Source organism: Capra hircus, chromosome 3, assembly GCF_001704415.2.
Source record: "Capra hircus breed San Clemente chromosome 3, ASM170441v1, whole genome shotgun sequence".
Classification (NCBI taxonomy): Eukaryota; Metazoa; Chordata; class Mammalia; order Artiodactyla; family Bovidae; genus Capra; species Capra hircus.
This window is the reverse complement of record NC_030810.1, coordinates 15,636,114-15,657,094: the sequence shown is the minus strand read 5'-3', so window position 1 is coordinate 15,657,094 and position 20,981 is coordinate 15,636,114. Positions and strand designations below refer to the sequence as shown.

General features: G+C 48.4%; 1 protein-coding gene across 9 annotated transcripts in view; it reads left to right on the top strand.

Annotated features, from left to right (window-relative positions):
- Positions 1 to 19,638, top strand: part of SCMH1 (sex comb on midleg homolog 1 (Drosophila)) — a 217,899-nt gene extending 198,261 nt beyond the window's left edge. For all 9 annotated transcript variants that reach the window (XM_018042586.1, XM_018042579.1, XM_018042539.1 and 6 more), the window contains 5 exons: positions 3,127 to 3,327; positions 5,228 to 5,419; positions 12,887 to 13,081; positions 17,290 to 17,420; positions 18,470 to 19,638. In XM_018042586.1, coding sequence (XP_017898075.1) covers positions 3,127 to 3,327; positions 5,228 to 5,419; positions 12,887 to 13,081; positions 17,290 to 17,420; positions 18,470 to 18,595 — 845 coding nt within the window. In that variant the 3' untranslated portion in view covers positions 18,596 to 19,638. The remainder of the gene's footprint in view (positions 1 to 3,126; positions 3,328 to 5,227; positions 5,420 to 12,886; positions 13,082 to 17,289; positions 17,421 to 18,469) is intronic.

Here is a 20,981-nt window from a genome sequence, read left to right as displayed (position 1 = left end):
CAGTGTCATGTGTGTTGGGCTTTTGTTACTGCAGTGCCCTGTTTCTCGTACCACAGTCTGCTCCAGCAGCCTTCTGCTACGTAACAAGCCACTACAAAACTTCATGGCTTACAACAGCAACGTGGGCAGTGCTGGGTGGCAGCGGCTGGTCTCTCTCCCCTGCAGCGTCAGCTGTGGTTGGCTTGACCAGGACCGAGGATCCACTGCTACCACAGGGCTGGCAGGCTGTCTCTGGCTGTTGGCTTCTCTCCACATAAACCCACCACAGGCTTTGCCTGCTCACACGGGGTGGTTAGGTTCCAAGAGGGAATGTCCCAAGAAGAAAGAAGTGGAAACTGCCAGTAAAATTTACATACAGTGAAATGTACATATATTTATATATAATTTGAGTTTTAATTAATGTAAGTACCCATGTAGCCACAGCCCCAGTCAAGCTAAGAGTCATTTCTACCACCCCCTGGAAGTTACCTCATGCCTCCTTAAAGTCAGTCTTCACTCTCACCTTTATTCCGATTTCTGTCACTATAGACTAGATTCTCTTGTTTCTGAACTTAATATGCAGATGACACCACCCTTATGGCAGAAAGTGAAGAAGAACTAAAGAGCCTCTTGATGAAAGTGAAAGAGGAGAGTGAAAAAGTTGGCTTAAAGCTCAACATTCAGAAAACTAAGATCATGGCATCTGGTCCTATCACTTCATGGGAAATAGATGGGGAAACAGTGGAAACAGTGGCTGACTTTCTTTTGGAGGGCTCCAAAATCACTGCGGATGGTGACTGCAGCCATGAAATTAAAGGACACTTACTCCTTGGAAGGAAAGTTATGACCAACCTAGACAGTATATTAAAAAGCAGAGACATTACTTTGCCAACAAAGGTCCGTCTAGTCAAAGCTATGGTTTTTCCAGTGGTCATGTATGGATGTGAGAGTTGGACTATAAAGAAAGCTGAGCACTGAAGAACTGATGCTTTTGAACTGTGGTGTTGGAGAAGACTCTTGAGAGTCCCTTGGACTGCAAGGAGATCCAACCAGTCCATTCTAAAGGAGATCATTCCTGGGTGTTCATTGGAAGGACTGATGCTAAATCTGAAACTCCCAACATTTTGGCCACCTGATGTGAAGAGCTGACTCATTTGAAAAGACCCTGATTTGGGGAAAGATTGAAGGCAGGAGGAGAAGGGGACGACAGAGGATGAGATGGTTAGATGGCATCACCAACTCAACGGACATGAGTTTGGGTAAACTCCGGGAGTTGGTGATGGACAGGGAGGTCTGGCGTACTGTGGTTCATGGGGTCGCCAAGAGTCGAACATGACTGAGCGACTGAACTGAACTGAATGTATAAATGGAATTAGACTGTGTGTACTATTTTGTATTGTTTCTTTTACTCAAAATAATGTTTTTGAGAAGCATTCTATCTATCAACAGTTCTTTTTTTTTTTTTACTGCCAAGTGTATTCCAACAAATAAATATTCATACACAATTTGTGTATCTGTTCTCTCCTTGATAGACATTTGGGTTGGTTGTAGTTTGAGGCTATTTTGACTAACCTGCTTTGAACATTCTGATAAGTATCTTTCCATAGACATGCATTTTCACTTATTTTTATTACTCTTTATCTCTTTGAGTTCCTGCATTTTTATCTGTCTTGCGTTCAGTGAAAGAGTCATATTATGACATGGAATACTAACAATTTATTAACAGACGTGAGCCAATTCTTCTTCTATTAAATCTTCTGTCATACCCACCCACAGGAGCCCCTGCCCATTCTTGGGCCTTTTGTGACTTATAAGATGGAACAGCTTGGCTCTTATCATTCCCCACTCTTGCTTAAAGATTCAGCTTTCTTAGGTCTGCTGAGCCAGTTGCTACTTTGCCACTCTGCTTTCCAGCTTCCAGAGTTTTGAGGTTTTGAGTTGTCTCCTTTCTTGTTATCTGGCTCATTTTTGTGGTTTTAAGAGAGAAGAGAGTTAAATGTATATTTCAGTTACTCTTGTTTACCCTTTTCTTTTTTTTTCCCCTGTCTTTCTTTTTCATCTGTCACTTTCCCCATCCTGCTTCTCTCCATCTTCTTCTCTCCATCTTGCTTCCCCCTTAGAGTTAGAATGATGAAGGTGAAAGAGTCCTCAGAGGATGTCTGGCTCAGCCTCTCTGCGATGTGGGCGGCAGACCTGAGGCCCAGAGAGAACACCAGTCCATCCACAGCCCACACAGCTACCGCTTTTATCTTTCTGCCTTTAACAACAAAAGAGACTTTTTGCCCTCCTGCCATTCAGTTAGTGAGCCAGGACAGTGTGAAGAAGCAGAGTACTCCCTACTCATGTGGAAGCCTAGAAGTCAGATCAGCAGAAAGAATGCTATAGCTGGTCAGGCACATGCGTCTTCTCGACAGACCAAGAGAAGCAGCTCTGGGGAGCTCTGTCTCTTTCTTCTGTGCTCACCCTGCTTCTCCCCTTGCAGCACAGTGCCAGGTGGGGGGTTGCAGTTGGGAGAGTGCCCAGCTATCTTGACAGAAGAAACGAGTGAAACATATACAGATGGGCCCTTCAGGCCCTTTGCATGTTTTTCTTTATTCCAATTTTTTTCTATTTTCACTACTATCTTTGAGCCTAAGTCTTGATGTAGAAGATGACAAAGGAACTCTAAGGCCTAGAATGGAAAGCAAGGGAAGTCACTGGTGGCTTAACCACTTTAGGTCCAAGGCCAGGCATACACAAGCACACTCATGCTAATATTGCCATAGCCCCACAGCTCAGTACACAGAGCGTGTGAGAGATACCAAGAATACGTAAAGCAGCCAAGAACTGAAAATGAAAGTACATCCATCTGGAAAACTGCTTAGATTTTCTTTTCAGTGTAAAGAAGACAAAGTGCAAGTTCTGTGCCTTGGCTGGTCTGGGCTGTTCTCCCAGCAGGCTGCGTTCCCAGAGCCTGTGGTCATGCGTTTGGGCTGGCAGCAGCTGGGCAGAGTCACCCTCTACTCCCTCCCACAGTGTTTCACCAGCTTAGCAGCTGGGAATCCTGTAGAGGCCAGAGCCCAGGGTAGGAAAGACGAAGAGAGCTCTGTTGTCCGACTTCTCTACTCTGAAACTCTTTAAACTGCTTTGATTCTTTGTCTCCTGCAGTTTGTATTTACTTGAACAAGAATGGCAGCACAGGCCCCCACTTAGATAAGAAGAAGGTCCAGCAGCTCCCTGACCATTTTGGGCCAGCCCGAGCCTCCGTGGTGTTGCAGCAGGCTGTGCAGGCTTGCATCGACTGTGCTTATCACCAGAAAACCGTCTTCAGCTTCCTCAAGCAGGGCCACGGTGGTGCGGTTATCTCAGGTAAGCACTCTGGTCTGGTATGGCTTCTAGCCAGAGAGGCAGGCCTTTGCAGCTAGTTGATTTCTAGCAAGGCCTCCTGGTTTTTACTTCACACCAGTAGGCTCTGGAATGAAGTTTTCCGTTCTTCGGAGTCCTCATTTCAACTCCCAGAGTCCTCAAGGTCTTCTGCATATCGCTATCGAGTAGAATACCCGTGCAGACTCTGCTTAACTCCAGTCTCTAAAGAGACCCCCTCCTGTCTACCTACCTAGCCTCTCTCATACAGAAAATATGCAAGTATGTTGCTTTAAAAATGCTTCAGAAGAAAAAATCCAGAGCGGGCTGTACTGGGGCAACAGGAGAGTTTCTCCAGACTGCCCCAGCCTCCCAGCTGGCTTCAGGGAACCACAGAAGTCTTCTCTTGTTCTTTAGACCCCTTAGCTGCCTAGTCCTCAGCCAGCCCTGATACAGAGAAGTTGAATCCTGGGGTAGAGTGGGAAGAATCAGTCTTGTCTTTCCTGCATTGGGAGTTTGAGTCAGTTGCACAATGTGTGGTTTTTGGCTTTGGTTGTTTGTTTTCACTGAGAATAGTCACTTCTGCTGTGTTCTGGTTCTGTTTCAGTTTTCCTGAGTCCAAAAACCCCATCTTTACCCACCAAACCTATGAAGACTTGACCTTGAGCCTTTCAGTCTTTATTATGTAGTACTCCATAATCTCCTTCCCCTGCCCTCTAACTAGTCAATAGCCAGCCTCAGGAAACCCAGCTGACATGGAAGACCCCATAAATACCACAGATGAGTTCTTTTAGCAGACACTCATTGAGCCCTGACTCTATGTAAGAGGTTATTGACAGACACTGGCCAGAGGAAGGGAAGAAAAGACGATGACATGCTCAGGCTGTGCCCTGACGGAAAAGGACTAGCTCATAGCTAACCGTGGGAGGTGTTACAACATGTGAGAAACGCATGCAGGGTGGCGTGGGAGCCCGGACACAGAGTAATTAACTGGCTGCCCAGAGGATGGGGACAGGCAGGGAAAGAACTGCTAGAAATGGCTGAAAACTGCATGGGAAATCAAGCCTTTCTTTCCTTGTGAGGCTAAGGCCTCTGCCTGGCTTCTCGTTTGCTTCCATGCTGCAGTCTGCAGGGACCCAGCCGTCTTTACCACCTTCCCTTAGTGACTGTCACCCACACCTTCTCTAGGGTTCCTTCTTTGTCCCCTAGATTGGTTCCTGAGAGTGAGCTATCTCCACATTTCCTTGCTGCCCTCAGAGACAGATGCAGAGGTCTTTTGCTTGTTAGGGATTCCCTTCTCCAGAATCTTCAGGACCCAGGGATAGAACACTGATCTCCTGCACTGCAGGCAGATTCTTTACAGTCTGAGCCACCAGGGAAGCCCAGGGATTATATGCATATGTTTTGAATAGAAATAAATAGGGGTAAAAAAAAAAAAAAAGACATGTATGTTGCCAAAATTCGAGTTGCCCTTATCCAGATGAGATTGTACGCCTCAGCCATTGCTAGCGATAGCTGTGTTCTCCTCTGCTGCCCATATCCTCTGTTCTTAAGCAGTTCTTAAGGAAATGAACAGATTTCCTTGGGAGGCCTAACCAACTGATGGAGGAGCAGATAGAATTATGTTCACAGTTGTTTCACAGCCTGAGCAGAATCATTCCAAAGCCCCAGGTGCAACAGACCTGGCCTGGCCACTCCCATTATTGCAAACCCTTTGGAGTTGGAGAAAAAAATCAAACCCTCAGGGGAGGGAGAGGAGGGGAGGAAGGAAACCTGGGCACCATTCACCTCTGTGTAACCAGGTAAGCCTGAGGCAAGCAGTGGGCTGGACTCCTCCTGTTTAGCTCTGCGCTGTGCTACGAGCTGACGAGCTGACGTGCTGGGCCCTGTTTACTTAACTCCACAGCCGTGTTTGACCGAGAGCAGCACACGCTCAACCTGCCAGCAGTCAACAGCATCACCTACGTCCTCCGCTTCCTGGAGAAGCTCTGCCACAACCTTCGCAGTGACAATCTGTTTGGCAACCAGCCCTTTACACAGACTCACTTGTCACTTACCACCACAGAGTACAGCCACAGCCACGACAGGTACCTACCAGGTAGGAGCTGGGTTGGGGTCTGGGTGAAAAAGGGGGGCAGGGCTGGTAGCAGCAGCGAGGGCCCAGGGCCAGCCCTCAGACCGGCTATCCCGGCACCTACTATCCTGAGATTTGGTTTTCTGTCCCTTACCTTTGCCTCATCTGGCGGTTTTTGGTCTCCTCTCATCTTTACTGTCTCTTTAGGATTCTGTTTCCTATCTCTAGGACTGTCCTCTGGATTTTTATCCATAAAGAAACAGTGGTTCACAGTTTTTCTCAGCTCCAAACTGCATGCAGAGCCACTGTGAAGTCATAGGACATCTCCCAGAGTGATCTGGCAGCAAAGTCCTAATACAGAACTCCCTTGCCAGCGGGAGGGTTTAGTCTCAGGCTTCAGACTGAGAATTTGCTCCCTGGTGATTGGCCATCCACTCTTTCCTTTGGCACGTGGCCCTAACTCCTCCAGCAGCGCCAGTCTAGCAAGTCGATTCAAGTTCCTGCTGTTTCTAACTAGACTGGAAAATAACTTTCTTAGTTAACATACCAGACCCACAACGGGGAAGCGGATGCCACGTGGCCGGATCAGTGACTAAGCACTTCCCGAGAGAGGTTTGAGTGAATGGAACCCGGCAACTCTAATCTGGAGCACAGGACACAGCACGACAGGGAGGGAAGGAAAGCTCGGCCTTAAACTAGCGAGGTAGGTCACTGTGGAGAGAGGGAGGAAAGGCCCTTGAAAAGAGTCCCGTGGACCTTGTCCTGGCCTGAGGAATAGAGGCAGTGCTGTCAGCACTGGGGCTGTGCTTCCTGTTGATGGGGGAGTGTAACTCCCAAAGGTGCTCCCTTCTGACCCGCGCGAGTCGTGTTCCCACCCTGCCTTCCCTGTTGTCTTTTCATCATTGTCAGAATCACTTCTGATAAAAGTGGCACTTTTGGAGAATGTGCTGGGAAGGTGACTGCTCACCCAGCACCACCGCCCTCCTCCCATTCTTATCTCCTCTGCACCCAAACAAGAACTTATGTGACTTGCATGCCTGGCAAAAAGATACCAGAATTTCGAATGCTTCTTCTGGGGGCCCCACCACCTGGTCCCTCCAGACATATATGTGACCCTCTCACTGACCCTTCAGAAAGAGCTTCTCATCTGACCTTCTCTAGATTGCTTTCTTTTAACCTCAGACTCTCTGTGTACAGAAAAGAGCATTCTTACTTACAGTTAGGGTATTGCCCTGGGAGTCTGGGCTAGGCATGGTGGAGCAGGTGCAGACAAGGCAGGTTGTTAAATATCCCCTGCTGTTGGCATTCGGGAACTCTGAGCTGCACTTCAATAATAAAAGTTAGCCCTGCCTGAGATTCTGGAAGAACGGACGCACAGGAGAGGGTAGCATGTCCATGAATGTTGCTGCTAATCTAAAGAGAGTTCTCAAAGGAATAGAAATTCAGAATTCTTAAATGGAATAACACCACTGAGAATCAAGAGAAACACACTTGTAGCAGCATGCAGAGGCTGGTAGGGATACACATCATGGACCTGCGGTTGTGACGATAGCTTGGGATTGGGGCATGACCTTTCCCGGGAATTCTGCTCCAGTTTGCATCTCTCTGATTCAACTACCAGATAAGGGGAAGCAGGCTCTAGCCACTCTTCCTTCTTGCCTCACCGACTAAGAAGAGACAAAGAGCAGGGTTATCACCTTCCCCATCAGCTGCCTTTCCTTCTCTCTTTTTCAGACAGATTCAGCCAGCTCTCTGCTTTCCTATGCTCTCTAACCTCTGTTTCTCATAGTGACCGCTCATCAGTTTGGCTACTCTCACCCTAGTTTGTTTGCCTCCCTGAAATGTTTTAACTCTGCCCAGACAAACCAGAGCTTTGCCCAACTTTCTACTGCTTCTGTGCTCCCTCACTTATCTTTTCTGCCTGCCTGACTACCTGCCTTCTCTGCCTCACTGACCCTTTGCCCCACCCCGATCACTTATCATTTCTTAACACTTTTCTGATTAGTTATCCAAACCTCTGCTGAAGAGCTTGATCTGCATAAGGGCTTTCTTCTGCTTTGCCCTTTGAAGCTGGTATTTATTAATTTCCACCCTTCTGCCTGGCTGCCCTCTTCTACTAGTTCTGCATCTGAAGGTACCACCTCTCTTATCCAGGAACTTACTGGCATCCTTTCTCCTCCCTATAGCCTTGTCTCCATACCCATTAGAAAGAAAGAAAAGAAAGAAAGTGAAGTTGCTCAATTGTGTCCAACTCTTTGCAACCCCATGGACTGTAGCCTACCAGGCTCATCCATCCATGGAATTCTCCAGGCAAGAATACTGGAGTGGGTTGCCATTTCCTTCTCCAGGAGATCTTCCCGACCCAGGGATCAAACCCAGGTCTCCTGCATTGCAGGCAGAAGACGCTTTACCTTCTGAGCCACCAGGGAAGCCCCATTAGGGTCTTAGACTAACTGACAACTTATTTCCAATAAAGCAAATAGTCACCAAAGGTACAGCCCATTAGGCTTGCTTACCGAAGTTGAGATTTAGTTTTTTCCTCCAATGTTTTATTTTGAAAAGTTTCAGGCTTACTGAAAAGTTATACAGTAATACAGTGAGCAGCCATGTACTCTTCACCTAGACTTACCACCTAACTTTTTGCAGTATTTCCTTCATTCGTTTCTCTAAGTATATATGCATGTATTTCTGTCTATATATGTTTTATTTACTGAACCATTTGAGTGTTAACTGCAGGTGAGAGACTTGATCCTTAAACACTTTTTTATATGAATCTCCTAAGAACAAGGAACACCATACTACTATCATTCTTGAGAAGTTTATCAATAATAAAATCTACTCGTTGATATATATATATAATATAGTCCATATACAGATCTCCCCAGCTGTCCTAGTAACATCCTTTGTAGCTTTTTCCCCCTTATCCAAGATCCCGGGAAGAGGGAGCCACTGCATTTACTTACCCTGTCTCCTTAGTTTTCTTCTGTCTAGAGCAGTTTCCCGGCCCTTTTGTCTACTTTCCATGATCTGACATCGTCATTTCGAAGGATTCAGGCCAGTTGTTCTGGTTCAGATAGTCAAACATTTGACAAATACTTACATGTCCTAGATCCTATACTGGACTGTGGGGAGACGGACAGCAGACTCAATCCCTGCTCTAAAAGAGTTCTCAGATGAGAGAGGGAGATACAGGCAAACCTGTATGTAGTGGGAGCATGGAACCGGAGCTTCTCTGGCCCAGCCAGGAATGATGAGCAAGGAATCACCTGAAGAAGAATTCGAGGAAGGATTCTTCAGGGCAGCGATGTCAGATCAGAGTTCCTTCTTCAGAGTTACATACGTGGCAGGATCGAAGAAGAGGCCTATGACGATTGAGAGAGAGAGTTCTTTCTGGGTCTCCAATAACTGCGGATATTAAACAGGAGATCATATTACCTTAGCTGGTCCCCATGACTGTTAATCTTCTCTGTAATTGAATCCACCTAGCATTCACCTCTGGGCCTGCTGGTTCCTCTCTGCTGAAGGAAGTGGTTCATTTATCTCAGGACAATAAGTTCCTTGTGCCTGTCTTTCCAGTTACCATCCAGGTCATCTAAGTTGGTTATAGAGTGGTTCTCCTGCCGGACCATCCCCCACCGCTGCCCCCACCACACACACACACACACATTCAGAGAATAAAAGCCAAGTAAGAACTGTGAAATTTCTTTGGATGCCCTTTCATGACCATACAAGTTTCCTCATAGAAGTGTCAGAGTTTTAAGGTGACTCAAATGTTCATAAATAGTTGAAACTCAATTCAGTTATTCAATTATTAGTAGCAATTCAATTATTTGGTCAGACAACCAGTCAACCCAGTATTTTTTGACTGGACAATGCCAAGCTCCCATGTCGGCATAGAGGGTTCCATTGTAAACTAGGAGTCAAGGTCATTACACCCCGCAGAGTTTACAGCCTGGTAAAGAATACGAACAAATAAGCCAAGGAATTAATTCATGGTGATGAGTGCTTTAATGGAACAGGTTCAAAGTTCAAAAGTTCAAACCAGGTGTGTTAGGGAAGACTTTTCATAAGAAATGATATATAAGCATGGACCTGAAGGAGTAGGATAATGAGGTAAAGATGCCACAGATCCAAAGAAATGGAGGAGGGGAATGATAAAGAATGTTCTTGTTGACTGAGATGTGAGACTGTGAGGGGCAAGAGGAAACCTGACTTGTCTCAGAGGAATTGAATGTTGCTCTGAATGTACTGCTGAATACAGAGTAGAAAAGAAGAATGTGAGTGGTGAGGCTATCGTGGTAGCAAAGGCCTAGGCAGAAAAGGTCTAATTGACCAGCTTACGGACGTTATATCGTTGAGCCGTGAGGACCCATGAGAGTATTTAAAGGCATGACTGTGTTATGGAAGGAACATAATCCGATTTGTGTTTTTGAAAGCTCACTCAGGATACTTACTGTGTGGGAGAATAGGCTGGAGTGGAGCAAGAGGTCGGCAGGGAAACCAGTTAGAGGTTTTTGAACTCTGTGAAGCCTCCTAGATTTGGGGATTGTCCTTTCCTCTGATACCAAAATCTAAATACAATTGGATGAACATCCCCATCCCACATAACCCAGGCTGGGATTATATTTTCCTCACAGCAGTTTGTACTTCTCACTCAAAATTTCTGCTTCTAAGTCAGAGCTTAATCCATTATCCCCCACCACCCCTTCCCCCGCCCCCTGTCAGTTCCTGGAGCTGATGGTTTGACCCCACCATGTGACCCAGCGCCTCATCCTTCGTTTCCCTGAGGAAAAACTAACACAAGGCTGTTACCTGTAACAGACTAATACTGAGGTTTGGGGGTGGAAAGAAGGATGATTACCACAAAAGAAAGGAAGCATTTTTGTTACAGTGTTGATCAGATGTTGTAGCAAATATCTGACTGGCCTCTTTCGCCCTAGGCCTCAGCCTGCTGCTGTTTTCGGGGGCCCACTCTCAGTTTGGGGGAACTCTCTGTTTCTTCTGTTCCTTCCTCCCTTCCAAGCTCTTGGTGGGGCTAACGGCAGATTGGTTCTTTTGAAAGGCAGATAGTAGAATGGGGGCCAGAGTTAGAATAAGGCAGATCTCAGCTCAAAAAGGAAGGCATTTTGGTAATGACTCAAAAATGTCCAGCAATAAAACTGATTGTAAAGTGGACTTGAGCAATATATCATCAGCAAGTCAGATGAGCACACTAGTCTGCTGGGCTAGATATGAATACTGAAAGCATCTCTAGGGTCATCTGAGAACCTCTGCTTCTGAGATTCAAGGACTCAGTGCTCAGAAGCATGCTTTTCCCTTCATGGGAATAAATTGATCTCTTTTTGCAAAGGTAAGATTATGTGAAACTCTGGTCTAAAAAAGTCAAAACCAAAGCTGTTTTGATAGAAGCTGGGATGAGGCCCAGATTCCACCCAGGTGCTGGGTGTACTGCAGGGCTCTGTGGAGCACAGTTGGAAAGCATTGCAGTCTTCCGCCCTGGCATTCCTCTACTGAAGGCAGCCTGAGCCTCATTTGATCAGCCTTAAGCAGACCAGAACCTCCCAGAGCCTTGGGCATGATGCTTCATTTTTCTTCATCTCATTAGGTTAAGATTTAATAACCCTGCCTAGTCCAGGTGCCACCAGTCCAGATTTCCAGACCCCTCAACTCAGAATCCAGACTTCAGTCAGCATCCTTAGCGTTGCCAAGACTAGAGACACTTAGCTGCTTTTGCATCAGCATCTGGCGAGCCCCTGGCATTGTCATCATAATCATTCTTCACATCTGTTAGCTCATGTAAAGTCGGTGGCACTAACCCGCTCTTAGCTGAGTAAAAGGAGTACTAGAAAGGTGAGATTATTACCATGCCAATAAATACGGAAAGCAGAGTTCATCTTTTTCTTGAGCTACTACAGAGGACTTCGGTGTACCACTGCAACTCTGAATAAAGAATAAAATACAGCTCCTTGCTGTTGTAACATCTGTCCCATTCTGTTTTCTCAGTTGATGTTCTAAGCATAACAGAGGGTGAGTTTTCCCCATTTTACAGATGAGGAAAACTAGTACTCAGAAAAGACAAACGAGTTACCTTGACTCATATACATAGTGAAAGTCAAGAGCCGAGAGATGGAACCCAGGCATCCTATTTCTTAGATTGGACTCCTGTGCTTGTCTCAAAGTGGAACATTGCTATAAGCATCTCTCCTGAAAAATAGGAATCTGAAACCTCACCTGCAGAAATGGGGTAGGATATGGTTTAGATATCCTGGAAGCTCAGAGACTTTTCTCTTCAGGACCATTTCTAGGAATGGGCTTCATCAGTTAAATTTCCAAATTTCATATGGATGAATAGCTGTCTCAGGCCAGATTTGACTGTTATCCCATAGTTTACCAAGCAATTTTAAGTGAGAATTAGAAAGCAGTCCTGAATTCCTAAACTATCTCGCCGAAGAGGTCTTAGTCTGTGCCCCGGCAATTTTTTTGAATTAAGTGTTCATCAGAGGCCCAAAATGAATTCCAAGCATTATCTTAATACCCAGTCTTTAAGAAAAGCCACCAAGGACAGTGTGATGTGGTTCAGCACCCAAGACATCTCCCATAAACAGAGAATGTGGTGGCCAGATCTGACTTGATATGGGCAGAACCCAACTATGAGAAGGAGTCTGTTTCCGGTTTTGTAGTGCAGTGATTAGGGGCTGCTGCCTGGGGTTGGGCTGTGACCGGGGTGTAGAAATGTCAGGGTGAGGTCCCCTTTACAAAGGCTTTCATAGCCATTCTCTTGTGACATTCACAAACCCTTTGGAAGAAAGGGGGCTCCCATGTTATAGGTGAGGAGACTGAGGTTCTGAGGAAAGCACCTTGCCTGCTGAATAGCAGAGTCAAATTCTGACCCACATTCTGGGCTCTGTGCCCATGTTCTCACTACAATACAACAGCAGCTTCATTGGACTGTTTCCATAAAATAAGGCAAACATGAAAGAAGGGAGGGAACTTAAGAGCAGGTCCTTTGCAGACCAGCCTTGAGCCAGGCATCAGGAAGCATTTCTGAGATGTCCTGCTGTCCTAGAGGGTCCACTTCTAAAGTGCCTTCATGTAACCAAATGTATCTCTTCAGTACTCTATCCCCTGCTCTAGCATCTTGTGTGTTAGGACAGACTTTTCTCAGAATAGCTTTCTTCTTTGCTTTTTTTTTTTTAAGGTTCTTTCTATCAGAAAGAGCCTAACACATCCAGACCAGAAGAAAACTCAGAGACCATCTAGTCTAAAGGGAAGAGTCTCTAAGGAGATCCAAGTGCAGAGGGTGGTGCTGGGCTGACTAAGGCCACCTAGTGAGAGCCAGAGCTGGGGCTGGTGCACAGGCCTCCTGCGGCCCAGCCCAGAGCTTTCTGTTCTGCTGCCTCTTACTCTACCCAAATAGGCTCTTGGGAGCCAGCGCCCTGGCAGTTCTTCCAGACTAGTCCCTGTTCTAACTCTGGTTTTACTGTTTTCCAGGTGAGACCTTTGCCCTGGGAAATAGTCTGGCCCGGTCTTTGGAACCACACTCAGACTCAATGGACTCTGCCTTGAATCCCACCAATCTTGTCAGCACTTCCCAAAACCTTCGAAATCCAGGGTACCGGCCTCTGCTTCCATCCTGTGGTCTCCCGCTGAGCACTGCCTCAGCTGTGCGCAGGCTCTGCTCCAGGGGTAAGCTTTTCAGAGTTCTGGCTCTTCTGCCCTCTTTCATTCTTTTCTTCTTTCCTTCCTGAACTTTGGGAAGCCAGAAAAGACGTAACTCTGTTGCACCGCCCCACCCCGCCCCACATAAAGAGGTCAGACTGGGGCCTGGCCCCATTACGCCTGACTAGGCACCTGGAGAGCAGCTGAAGCTCCGGGATTAGCTTGAGAACAGCAGGAACCAAATGCCAACGACTCAGAGCCAAAGGGACGGGGAAGGAGTCCTCCGTTCATTCATGAGCCATTTATGTGAACACCATCTGTGTTTGTCAGGGGGACACAAAAATCAATCATTTCTTGTCCTTAAGGAGTTCAAAGTCTTGTAGGAGAGACAAACACTTAAATAGATAATAGTAAAATAACATCCAGAGTGTGGCTGCAGAGATGAGTTGTATGAAAACTGAAAGAAGGAACACCTCACCCAAGCTTGTTGTCCAGGGTAAGCTTCCTTGAGAAAGTGTCTGAGGTTTTAAAGTTGACTGTGTGAAAATATCAGGGGTTGTGGTAGGTGGGGGAGAGCTTTCCAGGGAAGAGCGTGCAGCATGGGCAAGGGCAAAGGGATGAGAACTAACACAGATTGTACCCGCAAGTGTGTGTAGTTTGGTATTACTGAAAAACAAAGGGTGTTTCTGGGGCTTCAAAGAGAAAATCCTGGAAGGGTCAGTGGTTGTACCATAGAGGACCTTAAATGCCATGTTAAAGAGTTTGGGGTTGATCTTGTAACTAATGGGAAGCTCTGGAGACTTTTACTAGAGGTAAGACCTAAATAGGTTTGTGTTTCAAATAGGTCATTAACTACTGTGTTGAGGATGGATTTGAGGAAGGACAAGACTAGAGAGACCACTTAGGAGGTTACTAGAACGGGCCACACCCAAAGTGATAAAGGCCTAGATTAGGGCAGTGGTAGGTTTGTAGAAGAGAGAATAGATGTGAAAACTCTTCATGAGGTAAATATAGTCATATTTAAGGGTTGGGAGAAAGGAGTGGGATTGTTGCCCAGGCTTCTAGAAGGGGTGATTGAACAGATGGTGCCATTCTCTGCTGAGAGAGGGAACTAACCATAGAAGAGAACGGGAGGGAGCCCATGGGTCTGTCTAGGTGATACCCAGCAGGCAGTGGCTATGCAGGTCTGATCCTCAGGGAAGAGGACTGAGCTGAAGTTACACACTTAGGAGTTAGCAGATAGAAGTTGAAGCTGGAGAGTAAAATGACACCCACTTCCCAGAATTTTGTGGAGAATGAAAAGAACAGTTGACCAAAGAAAAAGTTCTATGGACCAACAAAGTTCAGGAGGAGGGAGCAGGAAGAGAATCCTGCCAGGGGCAGAGGAGCAGTCAGATGTGAGGAAAAGCAGAATTGGATACTGTGGTGGCCAGGGGCACAGAGACTACGAGTCTAACCCAAAAGGTTCAGTAGAATAAGGACTGAGAAATACCTACTGGAAATGGTGACTAGAAGGGAATTGCTGATCTTAGTAAGTAAGAGCAGCTTCAGTGGTGCTGGAGGCTGGTGAGGGAGGTTTGCTGTGGGTAGGCATATCAAGGAGAGTTTGATGAGGAAAACAAGGAGGTGACGAAGGTCTTCTAGAGTGGGTGCACGCTGGGCATGTTTGTCAGCAGACAGCCTGAGCCTTCCATGAAGAAGAAATTAAGAATATAGGAAAGAAGAATATAGAAATGAAGGCCTTGGAGGTGCTGGGAAGGACTAAGGGTCAGTCTTATGACAGAAGAAGGCAAACCTTTCTCTCTGAGACTGGAAGAAGACTGTGGCCAAGAGTGAATGGAGAGAGGGCTGAGCAGGGAGGGGCTCAGGAGTGCTGGGAGATGGGGTGAGCCATAAAGAATACAAGAGAAATAGGTCAAGGAAGAGGGCATAGTTTGCAGAAACACCAAAGGCCCTGCATTGTTGGGAGCTTGGAGGCCAGTTTGCAAGGGCTACAGTTTTCTTCTGTGGTTCTTAGAAACCTAGATGTGGGTGAGAAAAGACAGTTTGAGAGTTAAGATTTTACATTGAGCTAACAGGACAGGAAGGGGTGGGGAGCTTGTAATCAGTGGAGCTGGAGGAGGAGTGGTTTAGATCATCAACACTGTCTCCGGACAGGGGGCATAGAAGCAGGGCTGAGAGGCGGCTGAAGGATGGGGAGACTGTAAGTCTGATGTGCTAAACGTCTTTGTGATATAATGGTCATAGTGGACGTACATCCCAAGAGAGTTGGAAAGGTAAGAGGTTGGAGTCAGAGAGGTGGGTGTCTAAAATTCTGAAGTGGATTTGTTCCAAGTGATCCAAGAACTAGACAATGATGTTGGTAGTGGGTATTTGAAGTAGAATAGCAATGAAAATCACTGAAAGCAACGCAGTTGGATGGATTTCCTCTGAGGATTATGGCGGCAATTAGGATGGAACCGGAAGTTAGTGAGTTAAATCCCCAAAAGTCTTCACTTAACAAAGAGCAGAAACCCGGAGATTTGAAAATGTATGTGATCAGGAAGAGCAGATGCTCAGTACATGTTTGGCCTCTGAAGAACACTAGCTTCTGTTGGAGGATGGCCTAAAAGCAGCAATGGGGAGACAGGAGAAAGCCATCTCCACACCCTCTGTGGCCTCCCCAGCCCAGGGACAGACTAGGTGTGGAAGAATAAGAAGAGTCCCTTTAGCAAGGCCTGCAGGAGCAGAGGGCATTCTAAGGAAGGCTGAGACAGAGGAGCCCAGGATACTGTTTCTCAACCCCAAGCCCAACAAGGCCCCAGATGGAACCATGTAAGGAGCTCTGAGGTAGAGTCCCTGCCTTGAGACTTAAGTCACCTCAGCCTCAAGACAGACTTCGTCTGGTGGGGGAGACAGAAAAATATACATGGAACTATTACATATGATCATTCATTCATTTAGCAGACATATTTGATCGTCATCTCTGGCAGAGCAGGCACTCTTGTGTGCTGTGAAAGGCAAACTCTCTCCTCCTGTGTGTCTGCCTACGCTCAGTGCTCTGTTCAGCACTGCTTCACTTCCCCTGCCAGAAGTACGGGTCTCCACATACCAAGCAAGTCCACCATTCCAGCTGGGCGTCCCGCAGTTTAACCCTGTTCTGACACTTAACTCCCTGGAGGAAGTGTCAGGGTCCACAGAATGAGGGTGGGGGAGAGGGGAAGATGAAGCAGAAAGGGCCAGATGATGGGGTACCTTCTAGGCCATGGTAAGGGGCTCAACCTTATTTCAGGTATGCATTTTGAAGCTGTTGTATTGATTGACATGATCCAATTATTTTTTAAAAGTTGTTTTGACTGCTTTATGGAGAAGAGATTATATTAGAGTGTTGTGATGGGGGAACGTGTATAGAGATTGAGCTGTAACCAAGAGATACGTGAAATGCTTTTATGAGACCAATTTTTTCAGGATGAGACCTGGAAGTTTCATAAAGGAGCTGATCCTTGAAGCCAGCTCTTGTTTAGTTAAGTTAGAGTCTGCCAGAAGGAAAGGAGAAACTGAAGGGCGAGAAGGGGGCACATTCCAGGCAGAGGGGATGAAGCCTGCCAGAGAGCCATGCAGGTGATGACCGTACAGAGAGCTCAGATCCCACTGGGGCAATGGCCAAGACTGAAATAAAAGCTCTAAGCAGGGCACTAAATTAACATTGAGATTCCTGGCAGCGAAGGCAAAGCTGTATTCTACCTCCAAGTATTTGGCTATAACGAAGTCAACTATTCTCCAGGCCTTGGAAGAGACACAGGTTATTATTATCTGCCACTTTTTTTCCTCCCTGGGCCCCAAGGTCATAGCTCTAATCTTACCGAGCTCCCGAGGTATCTCTAGAAACGGGCCCCAGAGCGGAAGCAAAAGCAGCCTCACCTACCAGCCCCTCCCCCCACCCCAACCCAGATAATCCTCTCACCTCATCACTACCCTTGACTCAGATCCAGGCTCAGTCACAACCTCAGTGTAAAATTCCTTCTGACCATTTCCAGAATCAGACCTATGCTTAAGATTTGAGTGAAGAAGGGTCTCAGGGCCTCAGTCCCTTTGTGGAGAAACCCTGCTCGCCCTCAGTCACCTCTGGTTCCTCTGCTCTGGCCCTGCTCTAAGCCCCAGTGGTCACACAGGGCCCCTGGGACAGGCTGTGGAGAGTGCAGGCGAGTTACAGCCCAGTCCCCGCCCCTTACGGCAGGTGTCCTTCTGTCCTGCAGGGTCGGACCGCCGGGATGCCTCTCGACTGAGTGGCCGGGACCCCTCCTTGTGGACGGTTGAGGATGTGATGCAGTTTGTCCGGGAAGCTGATCCCCAGTTTGGACCCCATGCTGACCTCTTTCGCAAACACGTAGGTGCTCCTGCCCAACCTCTCCTGTATCCGCTGGGTATCTTGCTTCTGCAGTTTATAGACTCTTAAAGGGCACAAGCCATGTATTTGTTCCAAGCCCCTTGAAACTGAGCGCAGATGATACCATACAAACTTAGTGACAGAGTCTTGGGTCCCAAACGGCCTTCACTGGGCACTGAATGCTCCTTTAGTGTTGGCCCTGATTCAGCCACACTCCTACTGGATCCCAGGACAGGACTCTCCTCTTCTAGGAGCACTTGCTCTCCTCTCTACCTGCTGTGGTCTAAGGCCAAGGCCAGGTTAGAGTCCCTTGTCGTGTGGCTCCCATTCTCCAGCCTCATCAGAACCCCATTCTCTACTTCATCTGCTGTGAGCCCCAGCATCTTGTCAAGTGACCATTTGGCCCTGTGGCCAGGGACTGCCGAGGACCCCCTGCAATGACCAGACTCCTGGTTTGGGGCTCAAACCTGGTTCCCAGTAGGCCCTGCTGCTTGGTGCTGCCTGCACTCTGGGTGCTCAGAACAGCTCCGCTGCTTTCACGGGGCACCTGCTTCTTCATGCCAAGTGGGCTGGAGAGTGCTCTTAGATCAGTCCTGTGGGTCTCACAGCTGCTCACTGAGTGCTTGCTTTGTGTGTGGCTCATGAGGAGGGCTCCCTGCTGCCCAGGAAGGAAGGTGACTCTCCAGACAGCCCTTGCGGGTCAATACAGAAATAGTCTGTCATGAGTGGCAAGGACACTGACTGGGGAGGCTTCCTGGGAAGAGCTGGGATTGAGCTTGATCTCAGAGGTTTGGGAGGGCAGAGAGGGCGGCCTCTTGGGCAGCAAAGGAGATTCCTGCAAATATGCGTGAAGAGCTTAACCTGGGGGGTTCAGTGGTGATGCTGGAGAGGGGTGGTTAGAGACAGAAGCTGGGCAGAACAGGTAGGCTTCGGTGTCACAGCAGGTTCACAGGGCTCCATGCGGCTGGCATCTCCCCAGAGGGTCTTTGGTAAGAACCTGGGTGGACAGACCACCCAGGCCTCTGATGGCGTCCCCCTCCTCCCCCCAGGAGATCGATGGCAAGGCCCTGCTCCTGCTGCGCAGTGACACGATGATGAAGTACATGGGTCTGAAGCTGGGGCCTGCCCTCAAGCTCTGCTACCACATTGACCGGCTGAAGCAGGGCAAGTTCTGAGCAGGGCAGTGAAGCCTGGACAGCCGAGGGGTCCAGCAGAGGGGGCTCTTCTCCCAGGAAGGAGGGCCATCAGGCACCTCAGCGGGGTCCGAGGCACCTCAGGACTCCAGGAGGCTGTGTGGAGCCACCACCACTGCCCCCTCCTGCCATGAGATGTCCTTCCATGAAGGACTGAGGAGCGGGGTGCAGCCCAGGCACTGCTCTTCCCCTCAGCCCCGTCTTGGCTCTGAGGCCCCGTGTATTTATTTCACAGGCCTGGGTGGCCTGCCTCCAGGAGTTTAGACTGAACACCTTCCAGGTGATGGAGGAAGGAGCTGACCTGTGAGGTCTCAGAAGATGAGGCCCTGAAGCGACACGCGCGCCCGGTTCCCTCACCAGCCGCTGGGCCTGGCGGTGTGGCTCCCATAGCTCCTGCCTTCTCCTCACGAGATCCACAGATCCCAAACTCATGGTGCAAACCTCTACCTTTTTTAAAAAAAGATCTTTTCTTATTATTAATTTATTGTTTCTGGCACTTGGGCAAGCCCTCCTGTTCATATCCCTCTTGCTCCAGACACTGGTTTCAGGAGGAGGGCGACCACACTGCCCTAGCCCCACACAGGCCCTCTCCGGAGAGCTGTGGCCCCTTCTCAGAGGACATTACCCAGGCACTTTCTCCTTGGGATGGACAGACCTGCCAAGCCTTGACCACGTCATTCAGCACAGGGAGGAGAGGGTCCCTGTCATCTCCCCTCTCTCCCTCCGCTGGGCCCTCTGCAGCCCCGGCCTCATCTGTGGGAACAGGAGTTCCTGCCCTGCACTGCCCCGCCACAGCTCCTTGCCCTGGCCAGAATTGCTGCCAAAGAAGGTTGAGCCCACTGTTTTAAGCCAAGAAGGCCCTAAGATGGATGGGAGAGGATGGTCTCTAGGCTGGAGTCTGGTTGCACCCACTCCACTGTCCACAGGCTTCTTTTGTAAGCAAATCAGCAGTTCACCTGCCCCTGCTGCCATCTGGACTTATTTTATGTCAATTTGTTTATAAATAAAAAACAATATAGATGCCAGTGTCTTTGCAGTCAGTCAGCAGACAAATCAGTATGCCTCCGAAGGGCAGGTCATTCCCCTTGCCTTTGTCATAGCTCCTCGTTTTTGTTTATGAGGAAACTTGGACAGGATGCTACCTGAGTTCTTATGACTCCAGCAGTCCCTAAAGAACAGGCTGTCTGCCAGAGGCCCGCTGGGGCCCAGCCTTGCATAGCCCCTGGGGAGCCAGTGTGCCGTCCATGGTCTGCCCTCAAAGGGCTTTGCCCTGGTGCAGCAGATAGCAGCAAGCACGGCAGCCCTAGGAAGCCCGAGCAGAAGGCACAGCGTTAGGGCCAGCAGCTGCAGCGACCCTCTGTGGCAGGGGTGAGGAGATGCAGGCTAGCCTGGCCTGCAGGGTGCCCCTTGTGCCATCCAGAGGCCCGGAAGTCCAGTCCACCCCCTGCCTGTGTATGAAGGGGCCGCAGTGCAGCGCAGGGCAACCTGGTTAGAGTGACACACCATTGCATGCCCCACACGCTGCTCTGTGCGAATCAGAATGCCCCCAGCTGACCTTCACAGCAGACCCACTATAGATGAGGAAACTGAAGCTCTGATCATGCAGGCAGAAACTGCCAAAGAAGGCCTTTAAAGCCAAGTAATCCGACTCCAAGGCTGAGGTCCCAGCCAGTGCAGCCATTTATTGTGATGCTTTGGGTGGGTCCTTTCCCGTCTTTGGGCCCGTTTGGCTCTGGTGGGGTTAGATGAGACCTCTAAGGATCCTACCTGCCCTCACCAGTGACTGGTTGGTGGCAACATGGTCTTTTCCACTTGGCCACTGTGAGAGCATAACCTTGGGCCCCCTGCAGCAGTCAGGGTCAGGGCTGCTGAACCAGGATAAGCCCATTTTCCACAGATTCCCAGACCTGTGTCCAGTGGGCTTTGTGGTTCATCCAGGGTACTCCCGAAGAAGGCCTTCTTGGGCCCTGATGATGAACTTCTGAATGTGAGAGTAACACCAGCATATGCAGGCAGGCCAGACATGCTGCCAGTCCTGGCTTGTGGAGCAAACTGGTTCCCACCCCACCCTGCCCCTTGTCAGGTCATCAGGGAACACTATTTAAGGACTTCTTATGCTAAGTTGCTTATATACATTAGCTCTCTTAAACTTCGCTACATCTCAGAGATAGCCACCATATTCCCCCATGTTAAAGATGAGGAAACTGAAGCTTAGAAAGGTGAAGTTACTTGCCCCAAATTCCATAGCTAATGAGGGGTGTGAGACATCATACTGCCTGCAACACCCAACAGGTGGCTTTTGTCTTAGATCCCACTCACCGTGCAGACTACACAGGCTACTGTCAGACCGGAAGTGCTGCCAGCAGGG